The 14,586-nt window shown below is 32.4% G+C and overlaps 1 protein-coding gene across 1 annotated transcript; it reads left to right on the forward strand.

The window, feature by feature from the left end:
- The first annotated feature begins 1,277 nt into the window (after positions 1 to 1,277).
- LOC118746998 (odorant receptor 63a-like) lies at positions 1,278 to 9,316 on the forward strand. Its single transcript, XM_036480991.1, has 9 exons — positions 1,278 to 1,368; positions 6,519 to 6,657; positions 6,736 to 6,927; positions 7,007 to 7,108; positions 7,197 to 7,362; positions 7,458 to 7,563; positions 7,622 to 7,723; positions 8,994 to 9,149; positions 9,225 to 9,316. The coding sequence occupies exons 1-9, from the start codon at positions 1,327 to 1,329 to the stop codon at positions 9,285 to 9,287; spliced, it is 1,068 nt and encodes a 355-aa protein (XP_036336884.1). The 5' UTR covers positions 1,278 to 1,326; the 3' UTR covers positions 9,288 to 9,316.
- Positions 9,317 to 14,586: the final 5,270 nt, after the last annotated feature.

Raw genomic sequence — 14,586 nt, forward strand, 5'->3', positions numbered from 1 at the left:
CAGTTCTCGCTCCTTCGCCCACAATTTCCATGCATGACTTCTGCAGTTAATAATTTACCTTTTTTAATTTTTGCAATACCATGAACAAATTTAATATGAAATCAATATTACCAACCATTTAAATTATTTACTCATAAATATATAGTAATAAGTACCTACAGCGTTGAAAATAACAAAACGGAAAGAAAAATTAAAACACGCCGCAGTTTAACCTACGTTCCCATATTACGCACATCGACTATTTAGAACTTGAAAAATAAATTAAATGATCAAAGAGCAATGTACAGTGTTGAAGAATATAAGGAATTGAAAACTCGCAACCGTTATAAATTAAGGGAGTTAATAAGGACTTCATATGTGATAGGCATAAATCTTCACGAACAAACAACCCTAAGAGGGTTGAGAATGTAAGTTAACATCGTAATAAAATATAAAAAAAAATAAAATTTTTTTTAAAAAATAACATTTTTTCCAATCCAAGAAAGGGTTAGGGGTTTTCTGTAATAAAAAGGAAGCTTAGCTAAGGGATTTAAAATTTTAAATATTTTTTTCAAAAACTGGGATATTAGTGGGATTCATGAATCATGATTCATTTGTTACAAAATTGTCTACCTTGCAACACATCTGATTTATTTTGTATGAAAACTTTCTTGTGACACTATCATATTCGAATTCGAAATTTTCAATCTGGAGTTACTATAGGTTGTTCATAAAATTTTGTTCGCAACGTTGCCATTTCGCCAAAAATCCCACTTTTTTACATTTCATAAATCGCACCATTATGTATATTTCATACCATTGTAATTATAAAGAAAATTTAACTCGTAAATCTTTCCTAATGATCAAGAGGGTTGGTTTTTAGAACTTTTTCGTAAAATGCTTTGATGAAAAATGCCAACGTCCATGTTTTTAATGTGTAAAATTTGCGTTAATCCAGGGGGAAATTGGAAATTTTTCATTAACAACAAAATTTTTCATTAACAAAAGATGAAGGCAAATCTAATCAGATGTTCTAGATATACTGTTCGTTGATATAATTTGGCATATTTCGGGGCTATATCGGTACCAGTTCGTGACTAGATCAAGACTTTTTCGACGCTAGTTCGGGACCATTTCGATACAAGATCGATACTAGTAGTTTAGGATTCTTTTGGTTTCAATTTGGGACCATCGGATGTGCGAAATTTTACTATTTTTTTAATTAAATAATTTTCAGTTCATACTAAAAAAAGAATACATTTCTACAGATAAAAACATGTTATTCTTTTCAGCATTACTGTTTTACTCCTAACTTTATGTTGCATTGGCTTATATCCTCGCTTTTTGATGTTACAACATGCCGATGGTGATGTGCCGCTCATGGCCGAGGTATGTATGTATGTAACTTAAATAAAAAATATCTTCCTTACATAGATATTTTGTTAAATATTAGACCAAGCTTCCACTAACAATTGTTGTGTCCAAATTGTTGCACATGTATTTTCGACTAGAAGCAACTTTTATAATAGGGGGATTGATGAAACGTCGCAAAGTTGTTTCAAATGTCGCATTTGTCCCAAAACTCGCCACATTGCGACACAGCTGATTACTTTTGTATAGAAAGTTTCTTGCTGCAAAATTGCGACATTGCCATAGTATTTGAGCTCCCAATCATTGCAAAGTCAAAGTCGCGAAACACATGTTTTTTTATTGTCTTCAAATACTTCAGGAAAAGTACAAAGAAATATACAGTCAATCAATAAAGTTTAGGTACAGCGATTTTTTGTTTTGTAAAATATGGTTGATTCAACGACCAAGACCTCAAAAATCTGAGCTCCAAACTTTGTGCAAATATTAAAAAATTTTGCAAATTTTCATCAAAATATTACACTTTTTAATTACACTATTTAGAAATAAAACTGAGTATGCAGTTTTTTAGCCCATTCAATTTTAGTATCACAATGTGCAAGTCAAAGGTAGCTAGGACTTACCAATGATTTTTGGCAATTTGCAATTTGTTGGAGGTGTCCTTCATTTTCTCCATATATAAAAAAAAGGCGAGCATTTTGGTGCCAATCAAAATTTCCGTTTCTCATCAAATGTTTATATTTAACTCTAAAAGTATTTTGTACAAAAAACTGATTAAGCAACCTAAGAATATTTCAAATTTAAATTAGCTGAAAATAGTATATTGCAAGCTGCAGTTGTAATGACAACAATCGTTTTTTCAAAGAATCACCAATATTTTAGTCGGTTTAAAAGGGATTCAGTAACTCGTTTCAAGGTTATTGAACACCCTGTATTGGCTACATTAGACTCTAATGATCAGAGAATTGAAAGTTGGCATAGATATTTAAATTGCCTAAAGGAACAAACATAGGGGGTGTCCAGTTTTCAACGATGGCATTTTTTTCCACATACAAAACTCAAACCACACTAATGTATGCGCATTAGGGTGGTTAAAAATGCATATGGGGAGGAAGCAAAGTCGGAATTTTAATTCTCTCACCCCCTAGTAATGTTCAAAATCGAATAACAGATACCTCTGTTTTTTTTTATTTCGAAATAAAAAAATATTTAGAGTTCGCTCAAAGCGCTCAAAATTCTCCATGTATTTTATTCGGGATAAAAGCCATTTTTCGTGGAAATAATATAGTATTTTCGAAAATGAATATTTTTCGATGCAAGAACTCTCTTTCTCTTTAGGAGACCTCCAGCAATAATACCCAATTGCTTATTTTATCATTTTTAATACAAGCGATCCCGTGGCATTTTTTGGGGTTTTAGGGGACCTACAAAAATAGTTAGTATCCAAAAATGGTTAAATAAATCATTGGGTATTATTGTTGAAAGTCTCCTGAGAAAAAAAGTTTTCGTATAAAAAAATATGGATTTTCCAGAATTCTATACCATTTATACGAAAAATTGTTCTTCCCATCTAAAAATATATAGAAAACTTTGAGCGCAAGTGAGCGACCTAAAAAAATTTTTGGATTTTAATATACAAAATTTTTTTTTTTTTTACCACCCTAATGTCCATCCTACTAATTAATGCCAAACTATGTCATTAAATTTTTGCCATTTTATGCCAAATGGAAATCCGGCATTAGTTCAAGACTTCTCCGTCTTGCCTATGCGAAGTTTCGCAGTTCACTTGTAATGCGCCATCATTAATCTCCATTTTAACTGCAAATCGATTCATTTCAACTATTTTAAGAGCAGCAGCTTTATTGTTGATTAACTGTTAAGTTCCATACTGTGTACTATGTATATGGGGCGTTCCATACCAAAATGGAAGGTGGTTCACACTTCATGTATTTGATTTGTTTCAAAATTTTAAGATTGATGGATAAACACAAATAATAAATAAATTTGAAATTTGTGCTTAATTAATACACTTTTAAAAGCTTTACAGCACAAAACCACAACAAATCGATTTAATAGTTTTCCAAATGTCTCGAACACGGGGCGAGAAAAAAATTTGAAAAAAAAATCACATACACACATCAAAATTCTCTATGAAAAGAAATATTAAAAAAAAATAATTTATCTCGAAAAATTTTGCACATACAAATTTTTTTATAAAAAAAAATAGTTTTTAAATATATTCCCTCTCAAAAAAAAATTTTAAAAAATCACAATGGTAGCTTTGAGTCTTGCACAATATTTAAGCATAGTATAGTATAGTATTATAATATGAGTTATGAATTTTTTTTACACCGAAGTTGAGTAAAATGAGTGAAATTTTTTTCTAATTTTTTTGAGTATGCTGTTTTTAGCCCATTAAATTTTAATGCAATTTTGCTGCAGCTTAAAACTTGCACTTGATTGTACTAAGATTTAATGAGCTACAAAACTGCATACTCAAAAAAGTTTTTAAAATTTGTAAATTCGGAATGTACTAATTTTACTCAACTTCGGTGTAAAAAAAATTCATAACTCAAATAATTGTAGAGCGCACCCCATAATATTATACTTAAATATTGCGCAATACTCAGAGCTACCATCAGTGTTGCCAGAACTTTTTGGACGAACCGGCTAAATTGGCAAATAAAACCGGCTAAAAACGGCTAAAATGTTTCAACTAAATTTCACATGTTTTATTTAAATAAATCACGAGTAAAAAGACTATTTCTTGGAGAGAAGTTACAAATTCGAGCCGGAAAAAATTTTGCCAACAAGAATTTGCAATTAGGAAAAACATATGATTGTGGCACATGGTTGGATTTTTCGTCGACGATAATTTGAATAAACAAGTTCGTGAAATTTAAAAATTTACAAACTGGAGCGATTTTAAAATGAAAAATGTAAGTTAATACTTGTTTACTTAATTAAATTAGTTAATTCCAATGATTTGAAAGATATTCGGCAAAAAAAACTGTATTCTTAATCAGAATGCAATCTCAACCAGAGTCGATATAGTAAACCCGACAAAGAAATTGAATTGTATGTTGACGAAAGTCGGACTGGCAAGATATATACACGTAGATCCTGTTTTTTGCCCCTCTGAAAGAATTTTAAAAATTCTATAAAAATTTTTTTGTTTGAAATGCAACCGTGGACACTAGCTGGCAGAAAAACTTGCAAATTTGCGTTCGTACAGAAAATTGCAAGTTTCTCTACATGAGAGAAAATTTGGGAGCATTTTTTCTTACTATCTGATATTTTGAGTGATAATTCTCGCTGGATTTTCGACGAACAAACCTATTGTCTTCCCTACGAGGCCTTTTCAGACTGACCGATTCTCAATACACTCAAATAGAAACCAATACACATAAAAAACGCTGTGAAAATTTCCATTCGATTTTAAGGCAGTAAAACAACGACCTTAAGTTAACATCAACCGAGGCCATATATTGACAAGGGATGCAAAATCACAGTTACACAAAAGAACTGGTCAGATTTTTCAGAAATCCTTTCAATTCTGATGTAAAGTATGATGCCAAAAAACTGCAGATCTCCCATTTGGATGACCGGTCACATGACCGGCAAGATGTCTCTTAGGATTCAGAGAGAGTTTTGCTTTACATAAAAATTTGTGCTCTTTTATATTTATTTTGTCTCACTTCAGTGTTGGTTCCTTTAATTCAGTTGGCATTCGGTTTTTGGAATTTAAATAAGTTCTCAGCAAAAAAGTTTGTTTAAAAAAATACATATGTGTACATAGTGCTTGAAAATATCAATTTTTCCCTTACCTTAAACCTTTGGGAGTGGGCAAAAATGATGTTTTGTAATTTAGGCAGAATTGAATATGCGCTATCTGGGAAGACAATATCTACATGTAATATTTATTCTGTTTGTTGGCATTATATCCAAACACAAACGGATCTTAAGTGTATTAACAGTGAAACAATTTCTTATTTTCTAAGTTTGCGAATAAAACTTCACACTTAAAATTAAGACATTTATAAGAAACATTTTATGAAGAAAATCCCTTCTTCGTTTAAAATAAAAATAAGCGAAATCGGCCCAATTTCATACAACCCTGCCTGACATGAAAATTTTCTCCACGATAAGGCTAGTAGCCATTTCTAACAGATTTTGGGTCGATTAGTCAAAAATGGAAACATATATACATATTTGAAATTTAAGAAAACAAGGCAAGTAGCAAGATCGGCAAAAATGGCTAATTTTTTTCTGCAAAACGGCTAACAAATTGGCTGCCGGCTAAATCGAAATTTCTCCGGCTGTTTGCTATCGCAACCGGCTAAATCTAGCCGGAAAACGGCTAAAATGGCAACACTGGCTACCATTGTAATTGTTTTTTTTTTGAGATAGCATATTTTCAAAGACTAGTTTTTTTTCTATCAAAACACTTGTATGTCAAAAATGTTTCAAGAAAAAAAATTTTTTAAATATTTCTTTTCATAGAGAATTTAAATTCCTGTATCAAGGCGAATTTATATAAGGTGGTGTTGTTTCATCAGCTGTGAGTAGCGTTTGATTGTCAAAATTTTGAATTTCGTTAGTGAGTGAGTGAAAATGTGAGAGTGTTTGCATTTTCTGTCGCCCTTTTCCATTCGGGGAAGAATAGCTGAATAGCCCGCTAAAAGCAAAAACGAAATACAAGTAATTGTTGTATTTGTTCAATCGATACCACCTTATATGTATTCGCCTTGTCCTGTATGTGATTTTTTCAAATATTTTCCTCGCCCCGTTCTTGTACCAAAAAATTTGTACATTTATGTGAAAAATATTCCAAGAAAAAAATTAAAAACATTTCTTTTCATAGAGGGTTTTGATGTGTATATGTGAATTTTTTCAAAATTATTCCTCGCCCCGTTCTCGAGATATTTGGAAAACTGTTTTGTTCGACTGTTTTTGTTTTTGTGCTGTAAAGTTTTTAAAAATGTATTAATCAAGCTCAAATTTCATATTTATTTATTATTTGTGTTTATCTATTAACCCTAAAAATTGGAAAGAAATCGAATGCATAAAGGTGAACCCCGTCCATTTTGGTATGGATCACCCCATATATACATACATATATACAGATATCAGTTCGAGTGACTCATTTACGCACCACGTTTCCGTTGCAGGCAGTTACAACCGCACTACAAACAACAACAACTATGGTAAAAATGACGTACTATTTTTTTATGCAGCATAAATTTCACGCTTTGATTGACAAAGTTGAAACTCATGAACTTCTACAACGCATCGAAATATTTATGACAGGTCAGTAAAAGTCAAAGTTTCACTTTGTATACATTTTATAAATATGTAGGTTTTTATGATTGTTGTAATTTCAACCAGATATGCCCATTAAAATGCAGTTGAAACAAGAAATCGATACAATTATGGATACTATATGGATGGAATCGAGGCGACAACTTTTGAGCTGTCTCATAACTTGTTCATGCATACTTAGCAACTACTTTTTCTATGCGGTCTTCACAAATTTATACCATCAAATAAAGGGCACACCGGACTACGTTTATATTTTGCGTAAATGATTTTCTTTTTCTTCTTTTGTGTATGGTTATAATATTTCTATTAATACATGTTTTCTTTTTTAATTAAATAGCATTCACTGGTTATCCTATGTTTCTCGACAAAGGTATGCCATCCTTTTATTATGCCTTTGAAATGCTCGCCGGCGGCAGTTCACTTTTATCATCAGGCATGTGTAAGTAGTGAGATTTCGCATTTGATGCTCGTCTCTTTACTGCAAACCAAAAAATAAATAAAAATAAAAAATAAAAATTACTTTCCAGGTTCTGTTAGTTTCCACTGCATATTTATGATATTTTGCAAGCATGCCTGTGGACTTGTGCAGGTGTTAAAAATGCTGCTACTCAGATCAAACTCACCGTTGGTGCCGAAACATCGACGCGATGAATATTTGCGTTATTGTGTAATTCAACATCAACGGATACTTGAGTGAGTACGGGTATTTTGCAAATTTTTTATATATATTTATGTATATTTATAAATTTATACATATGTATATCTACACCCCTTCCATGTTTCCTCAGGTACATTGACGAAATCAATGAGCTTTTCAAACACATCTCTCTTTCCCATTTTCTTCATACTTTGGCGATTTATGGTTTTGTACTCTTCGAAATGAATTTTGGTTTGGTAATTCTAAAAACATAAATATTTCCTTTTATGTATTTAACAAAATTTTTCTTTTTAGGAAACAAATAAGGTTATACTTATTCGCATGATTATGTATATTGGCGCTGCTCTTACTGTCGATTCTATGTATTATGTCAATGGTCAATTCTTAGCCACAGAGGTACGTATATATTTAATTAGCTAAGGGCTGTATTTCTTGCAAATTTTTTGCATTAAACTTCATCAAATTTCCTTTTGGCATAAAAATGTGGCATAGTTTTGAGGTAGCTGATTAGAAGACGTGAAAGTCTATAGTTAACTTTCAAATAGTTAGTTACGATGAAATTGCTCCTTATTTGTACATTGATAACGAATTTTGGTTTCAAAGTTTCTGCTTTCATCATTGGGTATTCATCTAAAAAATAAAATTAAAAAAATAAAATAAGAATTCTTGTCAAAAAATTAACAATATTTGACAGTTTAGAGGCCAAATAATAAAAAAAAAAAATCTAAATCCGTCATATTGGACCCAATAAAATCCACGCGCCATAATGGATCCACCACTTTGATTTCATGGGTGCAAAAAAGTGCAATATTGTCAGACGGTGTAATTTATTAATAAAACACCTAATTTCGGGGCTCTTGTATATACACATTGGGACAAATAAAACCTCCCATCCATAGTTCATAGGTCCATAGTTTTTCTAGGAGTGTGCGCAGTCGCTCCACCTTGTTGGAACCATAAATTAGGATGCTGCTCTGCCGTTGACCGCAAAAAGTTGTCAATACTTATTATCGAAGAAATATGGGCCGATAACTTTTTTAGCCATAACACCAAACCAAACTGTTAGCCTCCCAAATGGAGATATGGACCTTCGAAGCTCGAAATATGAACTTTGGTAAATTATTGTATATAAATAACTAAAAACCTTAAAATAAAAAGTTCGGGTGGATGTATTAAATATAGTTATCGTGTGCACAGACGAACGGACGGACGGACGGAGAGACAGTAACCGCTTAATCCATTTCTCTTTTCACTCTGATCATTTATATATACATTTGTCTGTATCTATCTCGATTCGTTTTGCCTGTTACAAACAGCCGTTAAGTGAACAAAGTTATAATACCCTTGTGCACAAGTGCGCTCGGGTATAAAAATAATGGCATATTTTTTCGGTATAGAATAATCCTAGGGGGTGAGAGCATAAAAATTCCGACTTTACTTCTTCACATGCATTTTGGGACCACCCTAATATACATATATATATATATATATATATACGCAATTTAGTGGGAACGATAATTATCCTTACGTCCGGTTTCACCATTCAATTTTGAAATCTATATCGCTAACAAAATTGTGCTATTTTAAATTTTAACAGTCTGACGAATTTAAAATTGGTTGGTGAAACCGGACTTTCGACATAATTAAATATGTAATTTATTTACAGTTGGAAAGCATACCCTCAGCTTGCTACGACTGTGAGTGGTACAATGAGTCGAAGGACTTCAAGAAGACTGTGCAAATGATAATAATGCGTTCCAATAAGGAGTTCTGTTTCCAGATATCTTGGTTCGGAGTTATGTCTTTAACTACACTATTGGGTGTAGGTTGAAAATATTTACATACATATTTAAATAAATAAACTCAGGTAATCTCTAAACTTTTCTTACAATTCCAGATTTTAAAAGCTAGTTTCTCATATTTCCTAATACTTCGAGATCTGACAACAGAAGAAGATTAAGCGATGGAGTTGTAGAACGAAGAACGTGGAGTGAGTGATTGCAACAACAACAAGCTTTAGAAGTTACGCAAACGATTATTTATCTACATACATACACACATACATAGTTGCCTATCTTCAGATGTAAAATTTAGAGCGTTTTAATAAAGTAGATTTTAAAAATAATTGAAATAAATTCGATGTGAAGATGCTTCTCAGTTTTTAATCTTCTTATAGGGCACCACTTCTCGGTTTACATACGTCGAGACCAAAAACCTCGCCGATTTCCCCTCTCTTTTGGTAAGTTACGCCAGTTGGTAACACTAAATGTAGAATGTTCACTAAGGTCCATGACCACTGTCGTCAGTTACGATTCGTGCAAATCAGAGCGATTGGTACCATTACTCAAGCTATGGAATCCTGCCTACAAAGGGGAGTCTAATCGACCGATAACTCTTTTTTCTCCCACTAGTTAACTTGCTACTTCCGTACTGGACATGCAAGCTGTCCCCAAAACTAAGCATCAGCATGGCTTCCGCAATGTGCTTAGCAGCACCAGGGCACTTAGCGGCCTTAAGACTGCGATAACTTGTAACCTTAACCGCGATATAGCCATCCGTGTAGCGCTGGACTTATTGAAACCTTTCTATATCGTTTGTTACTCCACGATGCTGGAAAACATTGAGTAGTCCCCAGTCCAAATGGTGCACGGTCAAAAAATTTTCGAGATAAAACATCGATATTCTGAAAAATTTAGCGAGTGGTCTCACAGGTCAGTGTCCTATCCCCGCTTCGTTTTAATTTTAACATATCGAAGCGCCACCAGCCACCAAAGAGAGTTACCCTGACCTTATATTCCGACGATTGCTCTATGTTGGGGGCTGGAAAGGACATAGATACCTTTACTCGAAAACGAATAAATGATATGGATCGCTTCTTCATCACAATGAGTTTAGGCCCTCTGCCTCACGAACTACTCGGCCGTCATTTTTAGCACTGGACGAAAGAGGTGGAGCTGCAGCTAACACTGGCTTACTAGTTCCGAAGCAAAACGAAAAATTTCGGGTTTACTTTTGACAGCCTTTTCTTCCTCTCTCTCTCTCTCCATGTACACAACCGCAATCTCCACTAAAATACATAGCCGCAGCAAAGAGCAGAGACAGTGAAACATTATTGGCAACATACAAGGCAATACACTCATCGAGTCTAATTTACCCAGCCTCAGTTTGGTCATGGAATACTACCATGATGTAGTGGATGAAGCTCCAAGCATGCCACAATACAGCAATTCGGATAACAAGTGAGTGAATTTTTGGTGCACCAGGACGAATAAGTGTTGAAAATGTCCTTTTAAAATTTATCCTTGAATATCCTTGGAAATTTCCAGTATTTACTTTTTTAAAAAAATATATATCAAGAACTAATATGTAAACTACCATATCCTCGAATTTTGTTCTTCTACCTTTATTAGTTTTAGATAAAAAAAATTTCACACTTCTCTTAATAAGACATTAGCCGTCATCGATTCGCCAACAGTTAGCGAGTGGCGAAACGAACGAACTCAATGAGGTACAACCAAACTCGCTATCGTCTATCCGTGCTAGCTAACTTTGTTGTTGCTTTCACATGCAAAATTCTTCTTTAAGCGACCGGAACTCAAACATAGCGAGCGAGAAGTGGCGAATCGATGACGGCTATTGATAGTTACAATATACATAAATGAATCATTACACTGTAGAGCACTCGGCTGAGCATTGGACTAAACCAATTTTTTGAGACATTGTAAAAAAGTAGGTAAAAAAGTAATTTCTCCGTTTTTCGAAGTTAGCCTCCGAAATCGAGATATGGGCCTTCGAAGTTCCAAATAGGGCCTTTGGTAAACAATTATTTTTTATTAGTATATGTAAATAACTAAAAAATCTAAAAATCTAGACGTAGTCCGCCTATTGCTCTTATTTAAATGGTATATAACCTTATTTTGTGCAAACTTATATTACAGGTGCTATAAGGTCGGGTCTTCGAAAAATTAAAAACCATATATTTCAAACAATTTTGAACTGATTTTTATTGGTATCGTTGTAAACGTGATTAAACCCCCTTTCCTTTGATATGCATATTTGTTTACTTCGTATGTAAAAATTTGAGAAAAAAAATTTAAAAGGAAAAAATACCTTTTTTTAGAAAAAAAAAATATTTTATACCAAAAAAACTACTAACCAATTTTTAAAAAATTGATATCATTGTAAACGCAATCAAACCTCACTTCTTCTGATAGGCGTATTTATATACTTCGTATATAAAAATTTGAGAAAAACACATTTTAAACAAAAACAATTACAAACCGAAGCGATATAAAGGCGATTAAACCCCCTTTCTTTTGGTATAATTCGTATATAAAAGTTTGAGAAAAAACACTTAAAATCAAAAAATACCTTTTTTATGCATAAAATATTTTAAACAAAAAATTACGAACCGAATTTTAAAAAATTGGTACCGTTGTAAAGGATACCAGAAAACTTATACTTTCCTAAAGCCAAAAATTTCTATTAATATACACAAAAACAAATTTAATTAAAAACATATTTTCCCGCTATATAAACTCCTGCGCCCTTGTATACAAAAGAATTTAAGTACTTAACGCATATCTTCGTTTATGTATATTGTAACTATCAATCTTATTAAGAGAGGTGTACATTTTTTTTATATAAAACTAATAAAGTTAGAAGGACGAAATTCGAGGATGTGGTAGTTAACAGTCCTTTACATATATTATTTTTTCAAAAATAAATATTGGAAATTTCCAAGGATATTCAAGGATAAAGTCTTAAAAGGACATTTTCAATACTTATTCGTCCTGGTGCACCCAAAAATAAAATTTTTTTTCTATTCTACAGAATTTTTCCTTTTAATTGAAACCCAGTTTGTTATTCTACAATGCACCAAATCTTTTGAATAATTTTTTTATTCAATCATATTCTAAAAATTTCAAAGTCCTTTTAAAAAAAATCTTGACGTCAGAGAGAAAAACTATATTTTTAGCACGGTGTAATATATGTATGAACTAAATGACTATATATGAAACTAGGCAATTAGTTGTATACTTCATACCTCCTAAACGTTGTTCAACAATATTAAAAGTTCCTTGAGCTAATTTTTCCATAGAATTTTCCATCAGAATTCCCGTAACTTTAAGCGCAATTTATATTCAAGTTACATCAAAAATCAATACTGAGCATACACACAAAATTGCCGTTAGCAGTAACCTGTTAAAGGTTCAACTTCCAATTGCTGCTCGATTACGTTTCATTTCGCTCTAACACACAAACCACCACACATTTTACATACATACCTACACACAACCTTGACTGATGCAATCCATTTGTTATTTTCCGCATCAGTATTTACTCAAACGAAACATAAAAAAACGTAAAAGGTGTCGACCTTATCAATTCGATTCCATTCGCACGTAGGTGGGTGCAGATTTTTTGGTCAATTTCCTATAGCTGACATTGATCCGTCAATTTGTTTTGTACTCGTATCGGTGTACTACACATACATACGTATATACATGGAACGTGCATCAATTTCTTAATAGAAATGTTCGAATGTATAGTTGTGAAGTGAGTGAACTTTTTTTTGGCGTATGGAGCATGAATAGCTTAAACTTAGCCACTGTAAACTTATGTGGGCAAGCACTCACTTTTGCTATTAGCTCAACAAATTCAATTTGTTAACAGATTTGTTCTTCGTATTGCATTAAGTTTTAGGGGTAGAATTTATACAAAATTTAAAAGCAGAAATATAGATTAGAAAAAGTAAGTGCGCCTGGGCCACACTGGAGAAGTGAAACTTACTTTACATAGATATCTATTTTGTGTCATAACCAATATACATACATACATATGTACATACATACATACATCTGATTTTGCTTAAGGTTATCTTTTTTGTCTTTTTCCATCTAGATCCCTACCCCTATCTCTGTTCGTTCTAATTACATTTATGTTATTCTGTTTTTCATTATCTTAATTTTTATCTTTAACTCTATCGATAACAAAATTGATAGTAACATCTAATAAAATATCGATAAACAAACCGATATAAATATCGACAACAAAATCGATAAAAATTTCGATAGCCAAAACAATAATAATATTTGTAGCAAACTCTATTAGAAACTAGAAAAGAATATCCATAACAAAATCGATAAAAATATCCATAACAAAGTCGATAAATATCGATAACAATATCGATAAATATCGATAACAAAATCAATAACAGTCGATAGCAAAATCGAAAAATATCGATAACAAAATCGATAAATATCGATAACAAAATTGACAAATATCGATAACAAAATCGATAAAAATATCGCTAACAAAATAGTTAAAAATATCGATAACAAAATTGATAAATATCCTTAACAAAATCGATAAAAATATCGATAACAAAATCGATAAAAAATATCGCTAACAAAATAGATAAACATATCGATTACAAAATCGATAACAAATCAATAAAAAATATTGATAACAAAATCGTTAAAAATGTCGATAGCAAACCCAATAAAAATATCGATAAGTCCCAAAAGTTCGGATTATTTCTAAACTCACAAAATAATTCCCAGATTGAGTCTCTGTGTCTCTCTCTATATCCTTTCCTCTTAAATTACTTTTATTTTAATCTTTCTTTCCCCATCTTCATCTTTACTTTTATCGGTATCCCCATCTTCCTCTTTGTCTTTACTTTTATGTTTATCATTTTCTTCGTCTACATACATATTCCCCTTCACCTTTGCCTTTATACATATAACGAAAGTGTTTAAATTTACCTTGACCTTCATTTTTGCCTTTATCTTTACGCATCTTTGTTTTTGTTTTTATTTTTGCCTTTGCATTTATCCTTTTCTTTATCTATGTACGTAGTCACCTTTACTTTCATTCTTGTGTTGGCCTTTTTCTAAGTGTTATTCTTTAACCTTTTATCAGAAAATTTTAGTTAAATTAATACCATATGCATACACACAAGAATCACTTGTTTCAGCCCCAACCATTTCCGTTGCACCATTTCCGTTGCATCATTTCCGTTGCACCATTTCCGTGTGTAATTTCCGTTGAATTTGCCAATTTACTCTCAAGCAACCAACCGCCGCTAAAGAAGTTTCACTTCAAAAAAAATAAACTAGAGTAACTACAAAAGTATTTCCTGCAACTGGCAACTGTATATTGGCGAAGTAGGCCGAAGAAACCTGCCACCAGGCGCGGCCAATAGTGCTGCTAGCCACACTGGACGTCAAGAACGCCTTCAACTCGGCAAGATG

Source organism: Rhagoletis pomonella, unplaced genomic scaffold, assembly GCF_013731165.1.
Source record: "Rhagoletis pomonella isolate Grant_MI unplaced genomic scaffold, Rhpom_1.0 Rhpom_scaffold_00011, whole genome shotgun sequence".
Lineage (NCBI taxonomy): Eukaryota > Metazoa > Arthropoda > Insecta > Diptera > Tephritidae > Rhagoletis > Rhagoletis pomonella.

Excerpts from the sequence above, each read along its gene's own strand:
- LOC118746998 (XM_036480991.1), top strand. The coding sequence starts at position 1,327 with ATGTTACAACATGCCGATGGTGATGTGCCGCTCATGGCCGAG. Across the intron at positions 1,369-6,518 it reads ATGTGCCGCTCATGGCCGAG|GCAGTTACAACCGCACTACA; the intron begins GTATGTATGTAT and ends TTTCCGTTGCAG. Across the intron at positions 7,564-7,621 it reads TCGAAATGAATTTTGGTTTG|GAAACAAATAAGGTTATACT; the intron begins GTAATTCTAAAA and ends TTTTCTTTTTAG.